This window comes from Myotis yumanensis, unplaced genomic scaffold (assembly GCF_028538775.1).
Source record: "Myotis yumanensis isolate MYYU_CA2020_CCGP unplaced genomic scaffold, mMyoYum1.0.hap1 SCAF_14, whole genome shotgun sequence".
NCBI classification, from domain to species: Eukaryota; Metazoa; Chordata; class Mammalia; order Chiroptera; family Vespertilionidae; genus Myotis; species Myotis yumanensis.
Window position 1 is genome coordinate 41030289 of NW_027223765.1, and position 15897 is coordinate 41046185.

The 15897-nt window shown below is 50.1% G+C and overlaps 1 protein-coding gene, 1 long non-coding RNA gene and 1 pseudogene across 2 annotated transcripts in view; 2 read left to right on the top strand and 1 right to left on the bottom strand.

Moving 5' to 3' along the window:
• Window positions 1–798: 798 nt before the first annotated feature.
• Window positions 799–15897, bottom strand: part of CHDH (choline dehydrogenase) — a 32323-nt gene continuing 17224 nt past the window's right edge. The window contains 8 exon segments of the mRNA XM_070390777.1: window positions 799–2325; window positions 3033–3135; window positions 3534–3676; window positions 6497–6631; window positions 7546–7567; window positions 7569–7676; window positions 8308–8459; window positions 8902–9628. Coding sequence (XP_070246878.1) covers window positions 1907–2325; window positions 3033–3135; window positions 3534–3676; window positions 6497–6631; window positions 7546–7567; window positions 7569–7676; window positions 8308–8459; window positions 8902–9583 — 1764 coding nt within the window. The 5' untranslated portion in view covers window positions 9584–9628 and the 3' untranslated portion in view covers window positions 799–1906.
• Window positions 3870–7843, top strand: LOC138992217 (uncharacterized). Its single transcript, XR_011468072.1, has 4 exons — window positions 3870–3884; window positions 4049–4153; window positions 6740–6894; window positions 7508–7843. It is a non-coding gene; the product is annotated as an uncharacterized lncRNA (long non-coding RNA).
• LOC138992652 (heterogeneous nuclear ribonucleoprotein A1-like) lies at window positions 10470–15538 on the top strand (annotated as a pseudogene).

Consider the following 15897-nt stretch of genomic DNA (forward strand, 5'->3'; position numbering starts at 1 on the left):
GACGTGGCCGCTGCTCACTCTGCCCCGACGGCCACAGCGCTCGGCTGTCGGGACCCAGGGGATGCTGCTCTAAGTCAGAATATTCCATCCCCGGTCTGAACCCCTGTGGGTTTCTGACATGTGACTCTCAGTCTTCTCTTTTGAAACTTATTTCTGTGGTGGCTAAACTGTGTGATCGTAGGAACAAGGCCCCGAATGCAAGAGTGGGAAGGGGGCCGCGGATGTGTTATTTGCTTAACTTACAGCACAGCCACGACAGCCACAAGCCACTGTCTTGGAGACGGGACCATCCCCAGGACACAGGATGGCAGAACTGAATGGCCGTGCACCTGCCATACCAGCACCGAGGTCAGTGCCGTCACCCGGACCCCACACACCTAACTTGTTCTTCTTGGCCTTCGGAGCAGTGGGCTGGCACCCACACCCGCACTCCTGCTGCTCCTTCGCCCTGCAGGTGGCTCCCAGACCCCGAGGATGGCAGCCCCAGGCCACAGCAGCAGCCTCTCTAGGAGAAATCTCATGGCAGATGTAGAATTTTCTTCCCTGATCCTTGCGTGGAACAGAAAATAAAGCAGGACGCAGGTACGATTTAACGGAAGGAGAGGGGGTTTTCTTCCTCTGAAACACACGTGTGGCTGTCAGGCCTCCAAGCCACCTCTGTCCACTCTGGTCCTGGGAGAAGCCGGATGTCCCATTTCCCTCCCTCATTCTGGGCCCAGCACGGCAGACGTCCACATAGCAATTCTTTCGTTCCCTGCCACAGACTGTGGCTTTGAACAACTTTAAAAACAATCAATCCAAAATGCATTTAGTTTATTACCTTGTAAGAACAGTCTGGAAAAGATATCTCAGTTCAAAATAAATTATAGGATTACATTATTGAATTAGGAGAAATTTAAAGATCAAAGGACTGCTTTCAATGCTGCCTGTATCTGGTTTCTTCCACCACCCCAAACTCAAATCTGACCATTTCCTTTTCTCTCTCAATCGCATTTGTGCAGGACCAGGCCGCATAGTTTTACTGACCGCCTTTTCGGTCCGTCTCGGCCCGTCCTGCTCTGTTCCCACGGACACCTGGAGAATGAGAATGAGCCGGTCTTGCCCAGCGCCGGGGGAAAGTGTCTTCACGGCCTGGTATGTGGGGTTTGCTCTGGGTTCCAGGTTTCCTGGTAACAAGAAACTCGTCTAAAATGCGAAGTCGTGAAACCTGTAGTGGCGAGGGGTCTTTGCAGACACTTCTCTCCTTGAACAAGACCCAGAAATCCTCTCGTCAGGCTGACTGTGTGCAGTAGGAACCAGGCAGGGGGCTGCCGGCCCCTCTGAGCACCAACCAGCTCGTGCCTCCCTCTGGGGGTGAGATCAGGGAGCCGAGGAGAGTGGAGAGGCTCGTGCTGTCCCTCACCCCACCCCGCAGGCAGCGCTCCCTCTGAACAGGCACTGCAGGCTCAGGCACAAGTCCCGGCTGCACCCCCCAATGTCGGCAGGCCTCCTGGTCTCAGCCACAGCTCAGCCCAAGGTGGGGGTGCCCCCTCGGAGCAGGCAGCACCCAGCCTCTGCACAGAGCCTGCTCTCTGAGGGGCCTGCCTTCAGAGGGGGCACTGGGGGAGGACACCTTCCTCCAGCCCCACCAGGAAGGAGGAAGGCAGCAGGCCCCCAGGTTGGAGGGGACCCAGGTAGGAGCCGAGTCTTCCACGGGCCTCCTGCCGGAATCCTGGCCTTTCCCCAAAGGCCCACAGCACCAGGCAGGGGGAGAGGAGCCTGGCTCACTGACCGGACTCGTCTCACTTCTTAAGAAATTGTCCCGTTCTCTGCCATTTTACCCTAACATTGTAGAGAGTTTCAGGAAAGAGCAATTGGAGCAAGGGCTCTCTTGGCTGGTTGGGGGGCTTCCCAGGCAGCAACTGCCTCAACGCTGGGTGGCCAGGGTCCTGGGTTTGTACACAGGGACGTCCTTGTCGCAGAGTGCAGGCCGCCCCCTGATGATGTCGGCTGCTTTCTCTGCGATCATGATCGTGGGGGCGTTCAGGTTGCCGCTGACCACGCTGGGCATGATGGATGCATCGACCACCCTGAGGTTTTCCACCCCAATCACCCTGGTCTGCGGATCCACCACGGCGGTGGGGTCAGAGGGCTGGCCCATCTTGCAGGTGCACGAGGGGTGGTAGGCGCTGTCCGCTTTCGCCCGCACAAAGGCGTCTATCTCTTCATCGGACTGCACGTGGCTTCCTGGCTGGAGCTCTTTTCCCCGGAATGGTGCCAGGGCTTCTTGGGCAAAAATTTCTCTGGTCAGCTTCACACAATTACGGAAATCGTGAATGTCGGCTTCTGTGGAGGAGAAGACACAGGTGAGCGTCCTCTGACCATGCTGGCCTTGCAGGCAGACTCTGGGCCGGGAAAGGCTCAGTCAGCTGCCCGAGGAGAGACCTGTCAGGACTCGGAGGTCCCGGCCACCAGGCTGCTTGGGGCCTATCCAGTTCCTGCCCTACCCACAGGCGGTGACATGCAACCAAGCAGAGTCCCATGAAGCCCAAACAGAGAGCATGCGAGACAGACACAGCTTGCCTCAGAGGCTCCCGGTGTGAATGGGGGATCTGGATTTGATCTGCACGTTAGAAATCAGACCTGAACCTTGCCTCTGCCACCGCGTGGCTGTTATTACTGGGCATGACCTGCCGGATGGGGAGCGCTCATTGTTGCTGTGTGCAGGGAGGCAGGCCGGGGAATAGAATTCGCTTTTAAAGGATGTTCAGTCACAGCAGGAAAAGTGCTCTGTGAGCTGTGTGTACACAGCCAGGCCGCCGCCTTGAACCTCCGGTAAGTTGCTTTGAAAGCTGCACATCTCTCCTCATGTGGTTAGTCCAAGGGGCACCACACAGCAGCGTGTGCAAGTGTACAGACTAGAATGATGGGGTGGAGGGAAGACAGAGAGTGACTTGTGTCTCAGAAAATGTGGTTCAGGAACAAACCCATAAGGGCAGTCGTTCAGACAGTGACCAGCAGGCTTGGGGCACACAGAGGTGGCGGGGAGTTACCTGTGGACAAGTAGTTGGGTTGCAGCACAGGGTGGTCCTGGGGGTTGGCACTTCGCAGTTTGAGCCAGCCCACACTCGTGCCCCGCATGGTCCCCACATGCACCTAGGTGAGTCCAGAGGGAGCAGTCACTTCCATCAGCCCCCCAACTCCGTTTAGAGAGGTCCCAGGCTTCCTGTGGGTGCCTCTATAGCCAAAGTCCATTAAAAGCAGCTGTATTTTAGCATCTGCCTGCATCTCACCTGCCCGCCCTCCGCAGTGATTAAAAACCACCTTGATGAATCACTCCTGCCTCTATAACGGAATGGCCAAAATTTTCAGGAGCTGGCAAGCCCTGGGCAGAGTTGGTGCCACTGGTCCATTGCTAGTGCTCAGTACCAAGAGCATCTGCCCTAAGCTGAGACGTACTGAGCAGCTGCAGGGCGGGGCACAGGCTTGTGCACTCCCCACCCTGAAGGCCCTGCTGCAGGGGGAAGATGGAAAAGATGAGACTGTCTGCTCACCTGGTAAGCCTCCTCCTGGGTGGGGACACGCCCGTGGTCAATCACTTGGGACGGCAGGAAGTGGAACTGGATATCTGGGTGGGAGACCCCAGGCCGGCTCCTGATGAACCCACCTGTTTCCAGGTGGGCCGTGGCTCCATCCCCTGAGGATTGGAAGAGCAGTCAGAGCAGGGCATGTGGGCCGGCCTCAGGCCCCCGGTGCTCCTACCTGTCCTTCCTCTCCCCGCAGGTGGGCTCACTGACACCACAGCTTCCAATGTCAGCTGCCTGTCTACCTGTGGAGAGTCTTCAGCTTTCCTCTCCCCCCGACTCCACCACTGAGACTGGACTGTGAGGCCTCGTGTCCCACAGGTAACCCTAACCTGGCCTGTCCTGTCCTCCTTGTGACCGAGCCCTCTCCCCTCTAACCTCCCACCACGTGTTGCAATCTCTGGCCCAACTAATGAGATGCCTAGTCCAGGCGCCTTTGCACGTACTCTTCCTGCCTCTCAGATCCCCTGGTCTTTCTCTCTCAGAACTTAACATTGAGCGTGGTCACACGATTCTTTCCACTGTCCCCATCCGAGTGCTACTGCCGGAGGATACCTGCCTTCCTGGGACTTCTCACCCTCTAGCACTCAGTAAGTTTGTGAGGAACAGGTGCTGAGTGAATGAATAGGATTTCAAAGCACCATTTCCTGGCCAAACTCAAAGTTATGGAAACTCAGCATTTTCCATTTGTTTTTGTTTTTTTCTGCTTTTATTTTTCTTTAAATCGTTATTGTTGAGAGTATTACAGATGTTCCCCCATTTTCCTCCCATTGCTCCCCTCTATCCAGTTCCTGCCCTGCCCCAAGCCTTCACCGCCCTATTGTCTGTGTCTGTAGGTAATGCATATATGCATATTCAGTTCTTTGGTTAATCTCCACCACCCCAGATCTGTCAGTCTGTTCCCTGTTTCCATGCCTCTGAGTCTATTTTATTCATTAGATTCTTTGTTCATTTATTTTTCTTTTCAGACTCAATTGTTGAAAGATATGTATTTATTATCATTTTATCATATTTATCTTTTTTCTGTTTTGCTGTTTTTTCTCTTGCTGCTTTTAAGATTCTCTCTTTGTCTTTAACCCTTGGCATTTTAATTATGATGTGTCTTGGTGTGGGCCTCTTTGGGTTCCTCTTGGTTAGGACTCTCTGCACTTCCTGGACCTGTAAGTCTATTACTTTCACCATGTAGGGGAAGTTTTCTGTCATTTCTTCAAATAGGTTACAGTATCTTGCTCGCTCTCTTCTGCTTCCAGCGCCCCCATAAATGCGATTGATGGTACCTAGTAGTTTGCTTGCTTCCATTTCATTTAGTTTTTTTTCTGGAGATTTCTTCTGTTCTTTTATTTGTGACATGTTTCTTTGTCTCTGCATTTTGGCAGCTTCCCTGTGTTTGTTTCTATGTATTATGTAAAGCTACTCTTCTCCTGGAATTGGCAGAGTGGCCTTGTCCAATAGGTGTCCTGTAGGGCCCAGTGGCTCAGCCTCCCCAGTCACCTGAGCTGGGCATTTTGTGCACACAGCCCACAAGGGGTGCACCTCATCTTGTAGTTGAGTCTTAATTGCTGTTGGCCAACTGGCTGTGAGGATCAGCTGTGACTGCAGTGGGAGAGCTGCTGTGCAGGAGACAGCCCTATGGAGCAGGACTTGCTTCAGTGGGACTTTGGTGCTGAGTGCCCGTGAGTGTGCTGCTTGTGGATGTGTAGTTATAACCTGGCATGGTCTGAGGCTGTCCAGTGGGTGCACTGGCTCTGGGGTCTCCCGAAAGGTGCAAAGTCAGCCGCTGCCTGGGGCCACCTTGCAAGAGCCACAGAGCGAACTACAGGTGGCCGCCACTTGTGTTGGGTCTGGAAGTGCCCAGGTGAGGCCAAACTGTCTTGGGCCTCTTATGGATAGGTATTGGGCACGCTGACACCAGCTCTTGCTTGCTTGAGAGATTTTAGAAAAGTCTGATGCCTGTGCCAGGGCAGAGCAAACGATGTAGGCTAAGCTGATGGAAACTCAGATATCGCTGCCAGTCAGCTCTGCAACGGAAGGTCTTAGCATAGGAACAGTGACCCCTGCGAGCACCCCTGAGTTCTTGCTCAGAGACTAGGCAATCCAGTTCCTCCCCATAAGTCCCTGGCTCCCCCAGAGCCGCTGCCCCAGCGCCAAGCTCAGATGGCGCGAGTCTGTGTAAGTTCATGTGCTGGCCCTTTAAGAGGAATTGCCTCCTTGTCACTCAGCCACAATCCCTGCTGGTTTTTACAGCCCAAAGTTACAGGGGCTTCTCTTCCCAGCTCTGGAACCCTGGGCTGGGGGTCTGGTATGGGGCTGGGACCCCTTGCTCCTCACGGGAGACCTCTGCAGCTGAGCTATTCCTCCCAATTGAAAAAAGGTGCCACACATGGGTGTCAGACCTGCAGTTCCGTGCTTCCACTCCTCCTACCAGCCTCCCTGTGCTGTTTTCTTTACTTCTCTAGTTGTAGGACTTCCCTTCAGCCAGCTTTCGGGCGGTTCTGCGTGATGTTCTGTATTTTAGTTGTAATTTTGATGTGGTTGTGGGAGCGGCGAGTACCACCTTTACCTATGCCACCCTCTTGGTTCTCCTCTACTTTCTCCATTTGTTTTCTAACTAAGCAATGGGTGCTGATTCTATAGTCCAGCACCCAGTGCCTTTTCTCCTGGCTCCTTGGCCACCTCATGGTGTCCAGCCCCATCCATCTGCAGGGCAGAGCAGCACCCAGCCCTTGAGGAGTCTCCCCCGGGTCAGGCCCTGTGCTACCGAGTCTGGTCCTCACACCAGCCCGTCAGGCAGGAACTGTGTATCCCATTTTTCAGATGGGAAAGCTGAAGGTCAAAGAGCTGAGGCCAATGGCAGAGCTCAGCTTCAAACCAGCAATCTGGGGCCAGAGCCCTTGCTCAGCACCTCACGATGCCCAAAGACCATCTCTACCAACCTGTGAACTTCCAGAGCCACTCCAGACCAATCCGGACCTTCCTCAGGGGCTTCTGCGCTGCGTGGAGGGTGATGGGACGGGTGCATGCCTGCTGGATGTATATCTCCAGGTGGTCTTGCAGGTTCTGACCCACTCCTGAAATAGGAGGGAGTGGTGAGGAGCAATGGCTACCAAGGGGAGCTTAGCTGACCTCTCAACATCCTCCTGGTTTTGAAAACTTCTCCCCTATCCATTTATCTGCAGGCCAGTTCCTGCTCAGGCGCCGGGTCACCTCCCAGGGACACCATTCTGCACTCCTGGCCAAGTCCAGCCCTCTCAGATGTTGCCAAAGCCACCCATCCAGTTGCCTTCCTGCCAAGCAGCACCCTCCCTGAGGGCAGGGCCCACGTGTGCAGCAGGTACTGCTCAGGAAGCTGTCACTGAACAGCCCCAGCCTCACCCCTGGCTGGGGGAAGCAGGCCCCCTCATGCTGTGCAGACCTGAGCTCCAGGGGATGCTGGGCAGGTCACTGTCATGGCCCAGCACTTTCACAGACCCCTTAGGAGGAAGCCTCAATGCAGAACGGCCAGGCCTCTGGGAGCTTAGGTTATAAGAGAGGGCAAAAGGGACAGGGCCCAAAGGGCATCAAAGACAGTTTGTAAAATAAATTTCAGGCCTGGAGAACTGTCTTCATGTGAGAAGCATACCCAGGAGCACTGAGTTAGCATCTTTAACATCAGAGCAAGTGGGGAGGACTGAGGATGGAAAGCACAGAGGCCTGGACCCCTCAGCACAGAGCTGCCTGGTGACCTGCGGAGCCTGGCCCAGGAGGCTTTACGGGCAGATGCTCCCTGCCACAGGGCCTCGCCTCTCAGTGGGATAGGATGGCCAGGGACGGGAGGAGAGCAACCCAAAGACTGGGGGTCCCAGGGTACCTTCAGGCCCATGAGAAGTGGGACAGTTCTGAAAAGCACCGACTCCTGTCCCCTCCCCAGTCCATACTAATAAAATACAATAAACCGTTCTGTTTAGCAGAGACCCCTCCAGGAGCAGTGGAGGAGGAAACTCACCCGGAAGGTGGCACACCACGGGGGATGCCCAGCTTCTTGAGGTCGTCTGCGTTGCCGACGCCAGAAAGCATGAGCAGCTGCGGGGAGTTGATGGCACCTCCACTCAGAATCACCTCCTTGCTGGCATAAGCCTGGAAGAGGCAGTGGGCCCAGCAGGTCACACTTCCCTTCCCAAAGGCAGACAGAACCCGAGAACGTGGTCTCGGCGTGGGAAGAGGATGCCCAGGGTGCTGTGTGAAAGCTCCCCACATGTTCGGCTCTCGCAGGCACAAATAAATAAATAAATCATGATTATACTCTGAAATATTCAGCGACCGCCCGTTCGTAATGATGGTCTTAAAAATAGGACCGTGGGACTTAAATGAGAAACTGCACTCGAATGAGCGGTTTCCATAAAGCGAGCAGTGGGATGCAGGACATCCTGGCACACTAAGGGAAAAAGCACAGTGCAGAAATATGGAGTATGAGCACAGTTACGGTTCTTAAAACCTATCAACTTCCGAAAAGGTGTGGAAGGTCCCAGGGACAGCGCCGAGGTGGGGAGCAGCAGACAGGCAGGCTCACAGGGGCGCTTATCTGGGGCACAACAGGCTCTGCAGGTGCCTAAACTGGCCTCCACCCCCAGCTAAGCCCTGCGAACAACCTTTCAGGCCATTGCCACCCGCTGCCCACTCCCCACCCCAGTGGCGATGGAGACGAGAGCATGACGACTGCCCATTCCCGCCCGCCATGAGCTGCCTAGGCCTGGGGTGCCTGGCTCACCCTGTGGCTCTGGCCGTTCTTGATGTACTCCACGCCCACTGCGCGGCTGCCTTCAAACAGCACCCTGCTCACAAACGTCCGGGCCTCGGCGGTGAGGTTGGGGCGGCTCAGTGCTGGGTGCAGGTACGCACAGGCTGCGCTCCAGCGCTTGCCTGCAGGACAGAGCGAGGATTTCAGGCACGGCCCCTCGCCCCTGCCCGGGGGGGGGGGGGGGGGGGGGGGGGGGGGGGGGGGGGGGGGGAGTGGGAAGGGGCTGGAGAAAGGGGGAATTTGTCTTTCCCTGACTGTGTAAGCTCTGCCTTCCAAGTACGGCTGAGACCAAAAGCTCCTGTCCACGGAAACCCACGTCTGCCTGGGCCCCCTGGGTGTCCTGTGCCTGCTTCCCCATCTGTAAGTCTGTTTGGCCAGAGAGCTGACTCCATTATCCACACCCTCAGGGGCCAGAGACCCACGGTGTCGCATCCCCTCCAGCTCAGACCAGCCCCAGGTGTCCACACTTACTGACCACGATGTGAGCAGGAGGGAGGGCTGTAATAGTAAATTGTTTTTCTTCAAGGAAGAACCAGGGAGATGGGGGTGGGCACCTTACGCTACCTTTGTGGATGGTCATGTCCATCCAGCCGAAGCCTTCCTGCTGAAAGCCGTTCATGTCCTCGGTGAAGGGGTAGCCGGCCTGCTGTGCCGCCTCCAGGAATGCCCGGTGCAGCGGGTGGTTGGTCTTACCCCGCGACACATGCAGGGGGCCCTGGTCGCCGCGGTACTGGCTGGCACCCAGCTCGTGGCACTGCGCCTTGCGGAAGTAGGGCAGGCAGTGAGCGTAGTCCCAGTCCGTGGCGCCTTGGCGGTGCCAGCGGTCATAGTCCTCGGCGTGCCCGCGGATGTAGACCATGGCGTTGAGGGACGAGGAGCCTCCCCACACCCGGCCGCGCGGCCAGTACAGCACGCGGCCGTCCATGCCTGCCTGCGGCTCGGTGTGGTAGTACCAGTTGTACTTGTCATCGCACAGGTTGGCCACGAGGGCCGCGGGCATGTGGATCTTCCACAAGAGCCGCTTGCTCCCCACATGCGTGTCCTTGGGCCCGGCCTCCAACAGCAGCACATGCTTATCAGGGTCCTCGGTGAGCCGTCCAGCCAGCACACAGCCCGCAGAGCCCGCACCCACCACCACGTGGCTGTACTCGTTTCCACTCCCGGAGGCCACACTGGCCAGAGCACGGAAGGCAGGAGGCCACTGCTGCCCCTGCACTCGCCTCCAGCCTCGCAGGACACACCACATGCTTCCAGTCCAAGTTCTCTTATATCCACAGAGGGTTCGCTTTTCCTACAACAGAAAAACAGGCCTTAAATGTTTTAATTCAGCATGCAGATACTGCAGCACAGGGCCTCCGCAGGCTCGCCAAGTAGTCTGCCCAGGGCTGGGAGGGACAGGCCTGGCTAGCATAGCCCTGCCCTGGGGACCCAGGAGGAGGGAGCAGAGGTGCACACAGTTCTATTAGTACTGCAAGGTCTGTGCTAGGGCTGGGGCACAGGAGAGAGGCCTGTCCCCAAACCTGGGGAACCCCCAGAAAGGCTTCTCTGTGACACCTGTGCATGAACCTGTAGCTGGGCAGGAGTCTGTCTGCTGGAGAGCAGGGGAGGTAAGGGCTTTCCCGGCTTCCACTCATTCCTCATCCTTTCAAGACAGTTGCTGAGCCATTTCATCACTAGCAATACACAGAGAACAAGATACTTGCCCTCAAAACTGATGGTCTGGGGCCAGGGAGACAGATAAGACTTAAATAAGTAGCTGATAGAAAGTCAGAGTGAAGGGCTCTAGACTGTAGAGCTGAAAGCCTTTGACCTGAGGTTACATGGCATACACTAGACAGCTTTTCACTGAGGTGGGATCAGAGCGACTATTTTCAAAGATCACTCTGGAGAATGCTAAAGTTCTAAAAACAAAAAATGTCAGTAGCTTTTGCAGGTTCCTTTCCCAGCATGCTCAGTGCAGATCAATCCCAGCATGCTCAGTGCAGAGGTAAAAAGAACCAAGTAGCCCACCAAGAACTCTTTGACACAAGAACTTCTGAGAAAGCCCCAGTCATGAGGCCAGGGCACAAAAAGCCTGCCCGAGACTAGGGCTGCCACAGGAGCACTGAGAAACCTCAAGAAAACCCTGATAAATGGCCCTGCCCCTCCAGGAGGCTGTACCAAGTAGCGGCGGCCTACCACTGGAGGCAGGCTACGAGGTAGAGTGCAGAGAAAGGCCTACTCCCACTGCCCCCTCCTGCAGGCACAGAGAAAGGGGCACCAGGGCCTCCTGAAAGCCATGTCTGAAGCAGGAGCACTGAGAAGAACCTTCCAGCGCTCCAGGCCCCACACTAGCCCCAGGTGGCAGCAGCTCAACTTCCCACTAGGTTAACTCAGCTCTCCACACTAATGACCTGATAGGGTAAAAGGCATGCCCTTTTCCAGGTGAATTTTATCAAACATTCAAAAACGAACTAACACCAATCCTTCTCAAACTATTCCATAAATATCAAGAGGAGCGAAGACTTCCAAGCTCATTTTGTGAGGCCAGTGTCATCCTAATTCCAAAACCAGATGAAGACACTACAAAGAAAGAAAATTATAGGCCAATATCCCTGATGAACATAGATGCAAAAATCCTAATAAAATACTAGCAAACTACATCTAGCAACACATTAAAAAGATCAGCCCGTGCCAGTTTGGCTCAATGGACAGACAGTCAGTCTGCGGACCCTTGGTCCCAGGCTCGATTCCGGTCAAGGGCACGTACCTTGGTTGCAGGCCCCTCCCCAGCCCTGGCCTAGTCAGGGTTCGTGTGGAATGCAACCAAACAATGTGTTTCTCTAACATCAATATTTCTGCCTTTCCCTCCCTCTAAAAATCAATGGAAAAATAGCCTCGGGTGAGGATTGAAAAAAGATCATTATGATCAAGTGGGATTTATTCCTGGGATGCAAGGTTGGTACAATGTCCACAAATCAATTAACATGTGACATCACATAAACAAAATTAAGGATAAAAAGCATATGATCATATCAATATATGCAGAAAAAGCATCTGACAAAATCCAGCACCCATTTATGATAAAAACTCAACAAAGTGGGAATATAGGGAACATATCTCAATATAATAAAGCCCATATATGACAAACCCACAGCTAACATCATACTCAATACACAAAAAACTAAGTGTTTCCCTTAAGATCAGGAATAAGACAGGGATAATTTGCTTTTACCATTCTTATTCAATATGGTACTGGAAGTCCTAGCCACAGCAGTCAAGAAGAAGAAATAAAAGGTATCCAAATTGGCAAGGAAGAAGTAAAATTGTCATTATTTGCAGATGACATGATACGGTATATAGATAACCCTAAAGATTCCATTTTTTTAAAAAACTACTAGAACTGATAAATTCAGTAAAGTAGCAGGTTACAAAATTAATATCCAGAAATCAGTTGCACTTTTATATACCAATAATGAACTATCAGAAAGGGAAACTAAAAAAAAATAAATAAAAATTCCATTTACCAGTATAATTGAATTTAAAAAAAATAACTAAGAATAGCCCTAGCTAGTTTGGCTCAGTGGATAGAGCATCAGCCTGCAGACTGAAGGGTCCCAGGTTTGATTCTAATGAAGAACACATGGCTCGATTCCCAGTGGGGAGCATGCAGGAGGCAGCTGATCAATGATTCTTCCTCATCATTGATGTTTCTATCTCTCCCTCTCCCTTCCTCTCTGAAGTCAATAAAAATATATTTTAAAACAATCAAAAATACCTAAGAATAAGAAAATTATAAGACACTGAAGAAACTGAAGAAGATATAAGTCAATGGAAGCATATACTTGTGCTCATGGGGTAGGAAGAATTGCCATCATTAAAATGTTCATAACCACCCAAAGCAATCTATGGATTCAATGCAATTCCTATAAAAATAATGGCATATTTCACAGAACTAGAATAAATAATCCAAAAACTTATACAGAACCACAAAAGACCCCAAATAGCCACAGCAATCTTGAGAAAGAAGAACAAAGTATTACCCTACCTGATATCAAACTATACTACAAGAATATCGTTATCAAAACAGGATGGTACTGGCATAAAAACAGACACATAGCTCAATGGAACAGAACAGAGAGCCCCGAAATAAACCCACACTTATATGGCCAATTAATATTTGACAAAGTAGGTAAGAACGTACAATGGGGAAAAGACAGTCTATTCAATAAATGGTGTTACAAAAATTGGACAGCAACAGGCAAAAAATAAAACTAGACCACCTTCTTACACCATATACAAGAATAAACTCAAAATGGATTAAAGACTTAAATATAAGACTTGAAACCAGAAAACATAGGCAGTAAAATCTCTGACATTTCTCTTGTAATTTTTTTTTCTGATATATCTCCCCAGCAAGGAAAGAGAAGGGAAAAAAATAAACAAGTGGGACTATATCAAACAAAAGTTTTTGAACAGTAAAGAAAATCGTCAACAAAATGAAAAGACAACCCACTGAATGGGAGAACATATTTGCCAACGATACATCTGTTAAGGGATTAATATGCAAAATGTATAAAGAACTCATACAACTAAAATCCAATTAAAATATGCGCAAAGGACCTGAATAGATGCTTCTCCAAAGAGGACATACAGATGTCCAGTAGACATATGAAAAGATGCTCAATGTCACTCATCATCAGAGAGATGCAAATTAAAACCACAATGGGATAGCACCTCACACCTGTCAGAATAACCACCATCAATACATCAACAAACGCCGGAACCGGTTTGGCTCAGTGGATGGAGCGTCGGCCTGCGGACTGAGGGGTCCCGGGTTCGATTCTGGTCAAGGGCATGTACCTTGGTTGCAGGCACATCCCCAGTGGGGGGTGTGCAGGAGGCAGCTGATTGATGTTTCTCTCTCATCGATGTTTCTAACTCTCTATCTCTCTCCCTTCTTCTCTGTAAAAAATCAATAAAATATATTTTTAAAAAAACACATCAACAAACAAGTGTTGGAGAGGATGTGGAGAAATGGGAACCCTTGTGCACTACAGGTGGGAATGCAGATTGTTGCAGCCACTATGGGTCACAGTAGGAAATTTCCTCAAAAAATTAAAACTGCCTTATGATCCAGCGATTCAACTTCTGGACGTATATCCAAAGAAACCCAAAACACTAATTTGAAAGAATTTATGCACCCTTATGGTTCATTGCAGTAGGTTATTTACAATAGCCAAGATATGGAAGCAACCCAAGTGCCCATCAATAGTGGAGTGGATAAAAGAATTGTGAGATATATATATATAATGGAATATTACTCAGCCATAAAAAAGAATGAAATCTTACCATTTGCAACAGCATGAATGGACCTAGAGAGTATTATGCTAAGTGAAATAAATCAGTCAGAAAAAGACAAATACCCTATGATTTAACTTTTATATAAAATCTAAAGGACAATATAAATGAACCAAAACAGAAACAGACTCATAGATACAGAGACCAGATTGATGGTTGCCAGAGGGGAGGGGGGAGTATGGAACTGCATGAAAAAGGTGAAGGGTTTGAGAAATTCAGATTGATAGTAATAAAATAGTCATGGGGATGTGAAGTACAGCATAGGGAATGTAGTCAATAATACTGTAATAACTATATATGATGCCAGGTGAGTAGAAATATCAGGGGAACACTTTGTAAAGTATATAATTGTCTAGCCACTATGCTGTACACCTGAACTAAAAAAAATAATGGCAAAATAAACTGAAAAGAGATGGGACAAATAAAGAACCAATAATAAAACGGTAGATTTAAATCCAACCATATCAATAACTGTAACTGCATTAAGTGGAAATAATCTAAATATTCCAATTAAAGTGCAGAGACTGTCAAATGAGATTTTAAAAAGCAAGACTCAAATATATGTTGTGCACACACACAAAAAAACCCACTTTAAAAATAAAGACATGTAATAAATATGAAAGTTGAAAAAAGATGCACCATATAAGCACTACACAAATAAGAGTTAAAGTGACAATATTAGCTCTAGACTTCAGTACAAAGAATATTAGCAGGGTTTAGAAGACATCTAAAAATGATAAAGGAGACAATTTATCCTAAGGAAAAATACTTCTAAATGTGTATGTGTGCAACAGAACTCCAAAATCATGAAGCAAAAATTAGATAGCAATGAAAGGAGAAATGAATAAATACATAATTACACTTGGAGACTTCAATACTCCCCTCATAGTAATAGATAAAACATCGAGTGATACGTTCATTAGATCACTCCTTTCTGCTGGTGGACACTGCCGAGTAAGTAATAAGCATCCTTAAAGTATCCCTATCATATCTAAGTCACAGTCTCACGAGGAGTCCGAACAGCTGCAGAAGCTCTTTATTGGAGGTTTGAGCTTTGAAACAACCCGTGAGAATCTGAGGAACCATATTCAGCAATGGGGACCACTCACAGACCGTGGTGAAGAGAGATCTAAACACCAAGCACTCCAGAGCTTTGGGTTTGTACGTGTGCCACTGCGGAGGAGGTGGATGCAGCCATGAATGCAAGGCCACTCGAGGTGGACGAAAGAGCTGTGGAACCAAAGAGGGCTGTCTCAAGAGGAGATTCTCAAAGACCTGGTGCCCACTTAACTGTGGAAAAGATTAAGAGTAGTATTAAAGAAGACACTTAAGAACATCACTTAAGGGAAAATTGAAGTGATTGAAATCATGACTGACTGAGGCAGTGACAAGAAAGGCTTTGCTTTTGTAACCTTTGATGACCGTGACTCTGTAGACAAAATTGTCATTCAGAAATACCCTACTGTGAATGGCCACCACTGTGAAGTAAGGAGAGCCCTGTCTAAGCCAGAGATGGCTAGTGCGTCGTCCAGCCAAAGAGGCTGAAGTGGTTCTGGAAACTTCGAAGGTGGTCACGGAGATGGTTTTGGTGGGCATGACAACCTTGATCGTGGAGGAAACTTTCGTGGTGGAGGTGGCTTTGGTGGCAGCTGTGGTGGTGGTGGATATGGTTGGTGGCAGTGGGGATGGCTATCATGGCTTTGGTAATGATGGAAGCAATTCTGGACATGGTGGAAGCTACAATGATTTTGGCAATTACAACAACCCATGTTCAAGTTTTGGATCCATGGAAGGAGAAAATTTTGGAGGCAGAGAAGTTCTGTCTCCTGTGGTGGTGGAGACCAATACTTTGCCAAACTGAAACCAAGGTGGCTATGGTGGTCCCAGCAGCAGCAGTAGCTAAGGCAGTGGCAGAAGGTTTTAATTACCGCCAGGAAACAAAGCTTAGTAAGAGAGCAGAGCGAGAAAAGTGACAGGGAAACTACAGGTTACAATAGATTTGTGAACTCAGCCAAGCACAGTGGTGACAGGACCAAGCAGCTACAAAGAAGACATGTTTTAGACAATACTGAAGTGTATGAACAAAAAACTCGAGGACTTTATTTGTGACTAATTGTATAACAGGTTATTTCTGTTTTCGTTCTGTGGGAAATGTAAAGCATTCCAACAAAGGGTTTTAATGTAGAATTTTTGTACCCATGTTGTTGATTGCTAAATGTA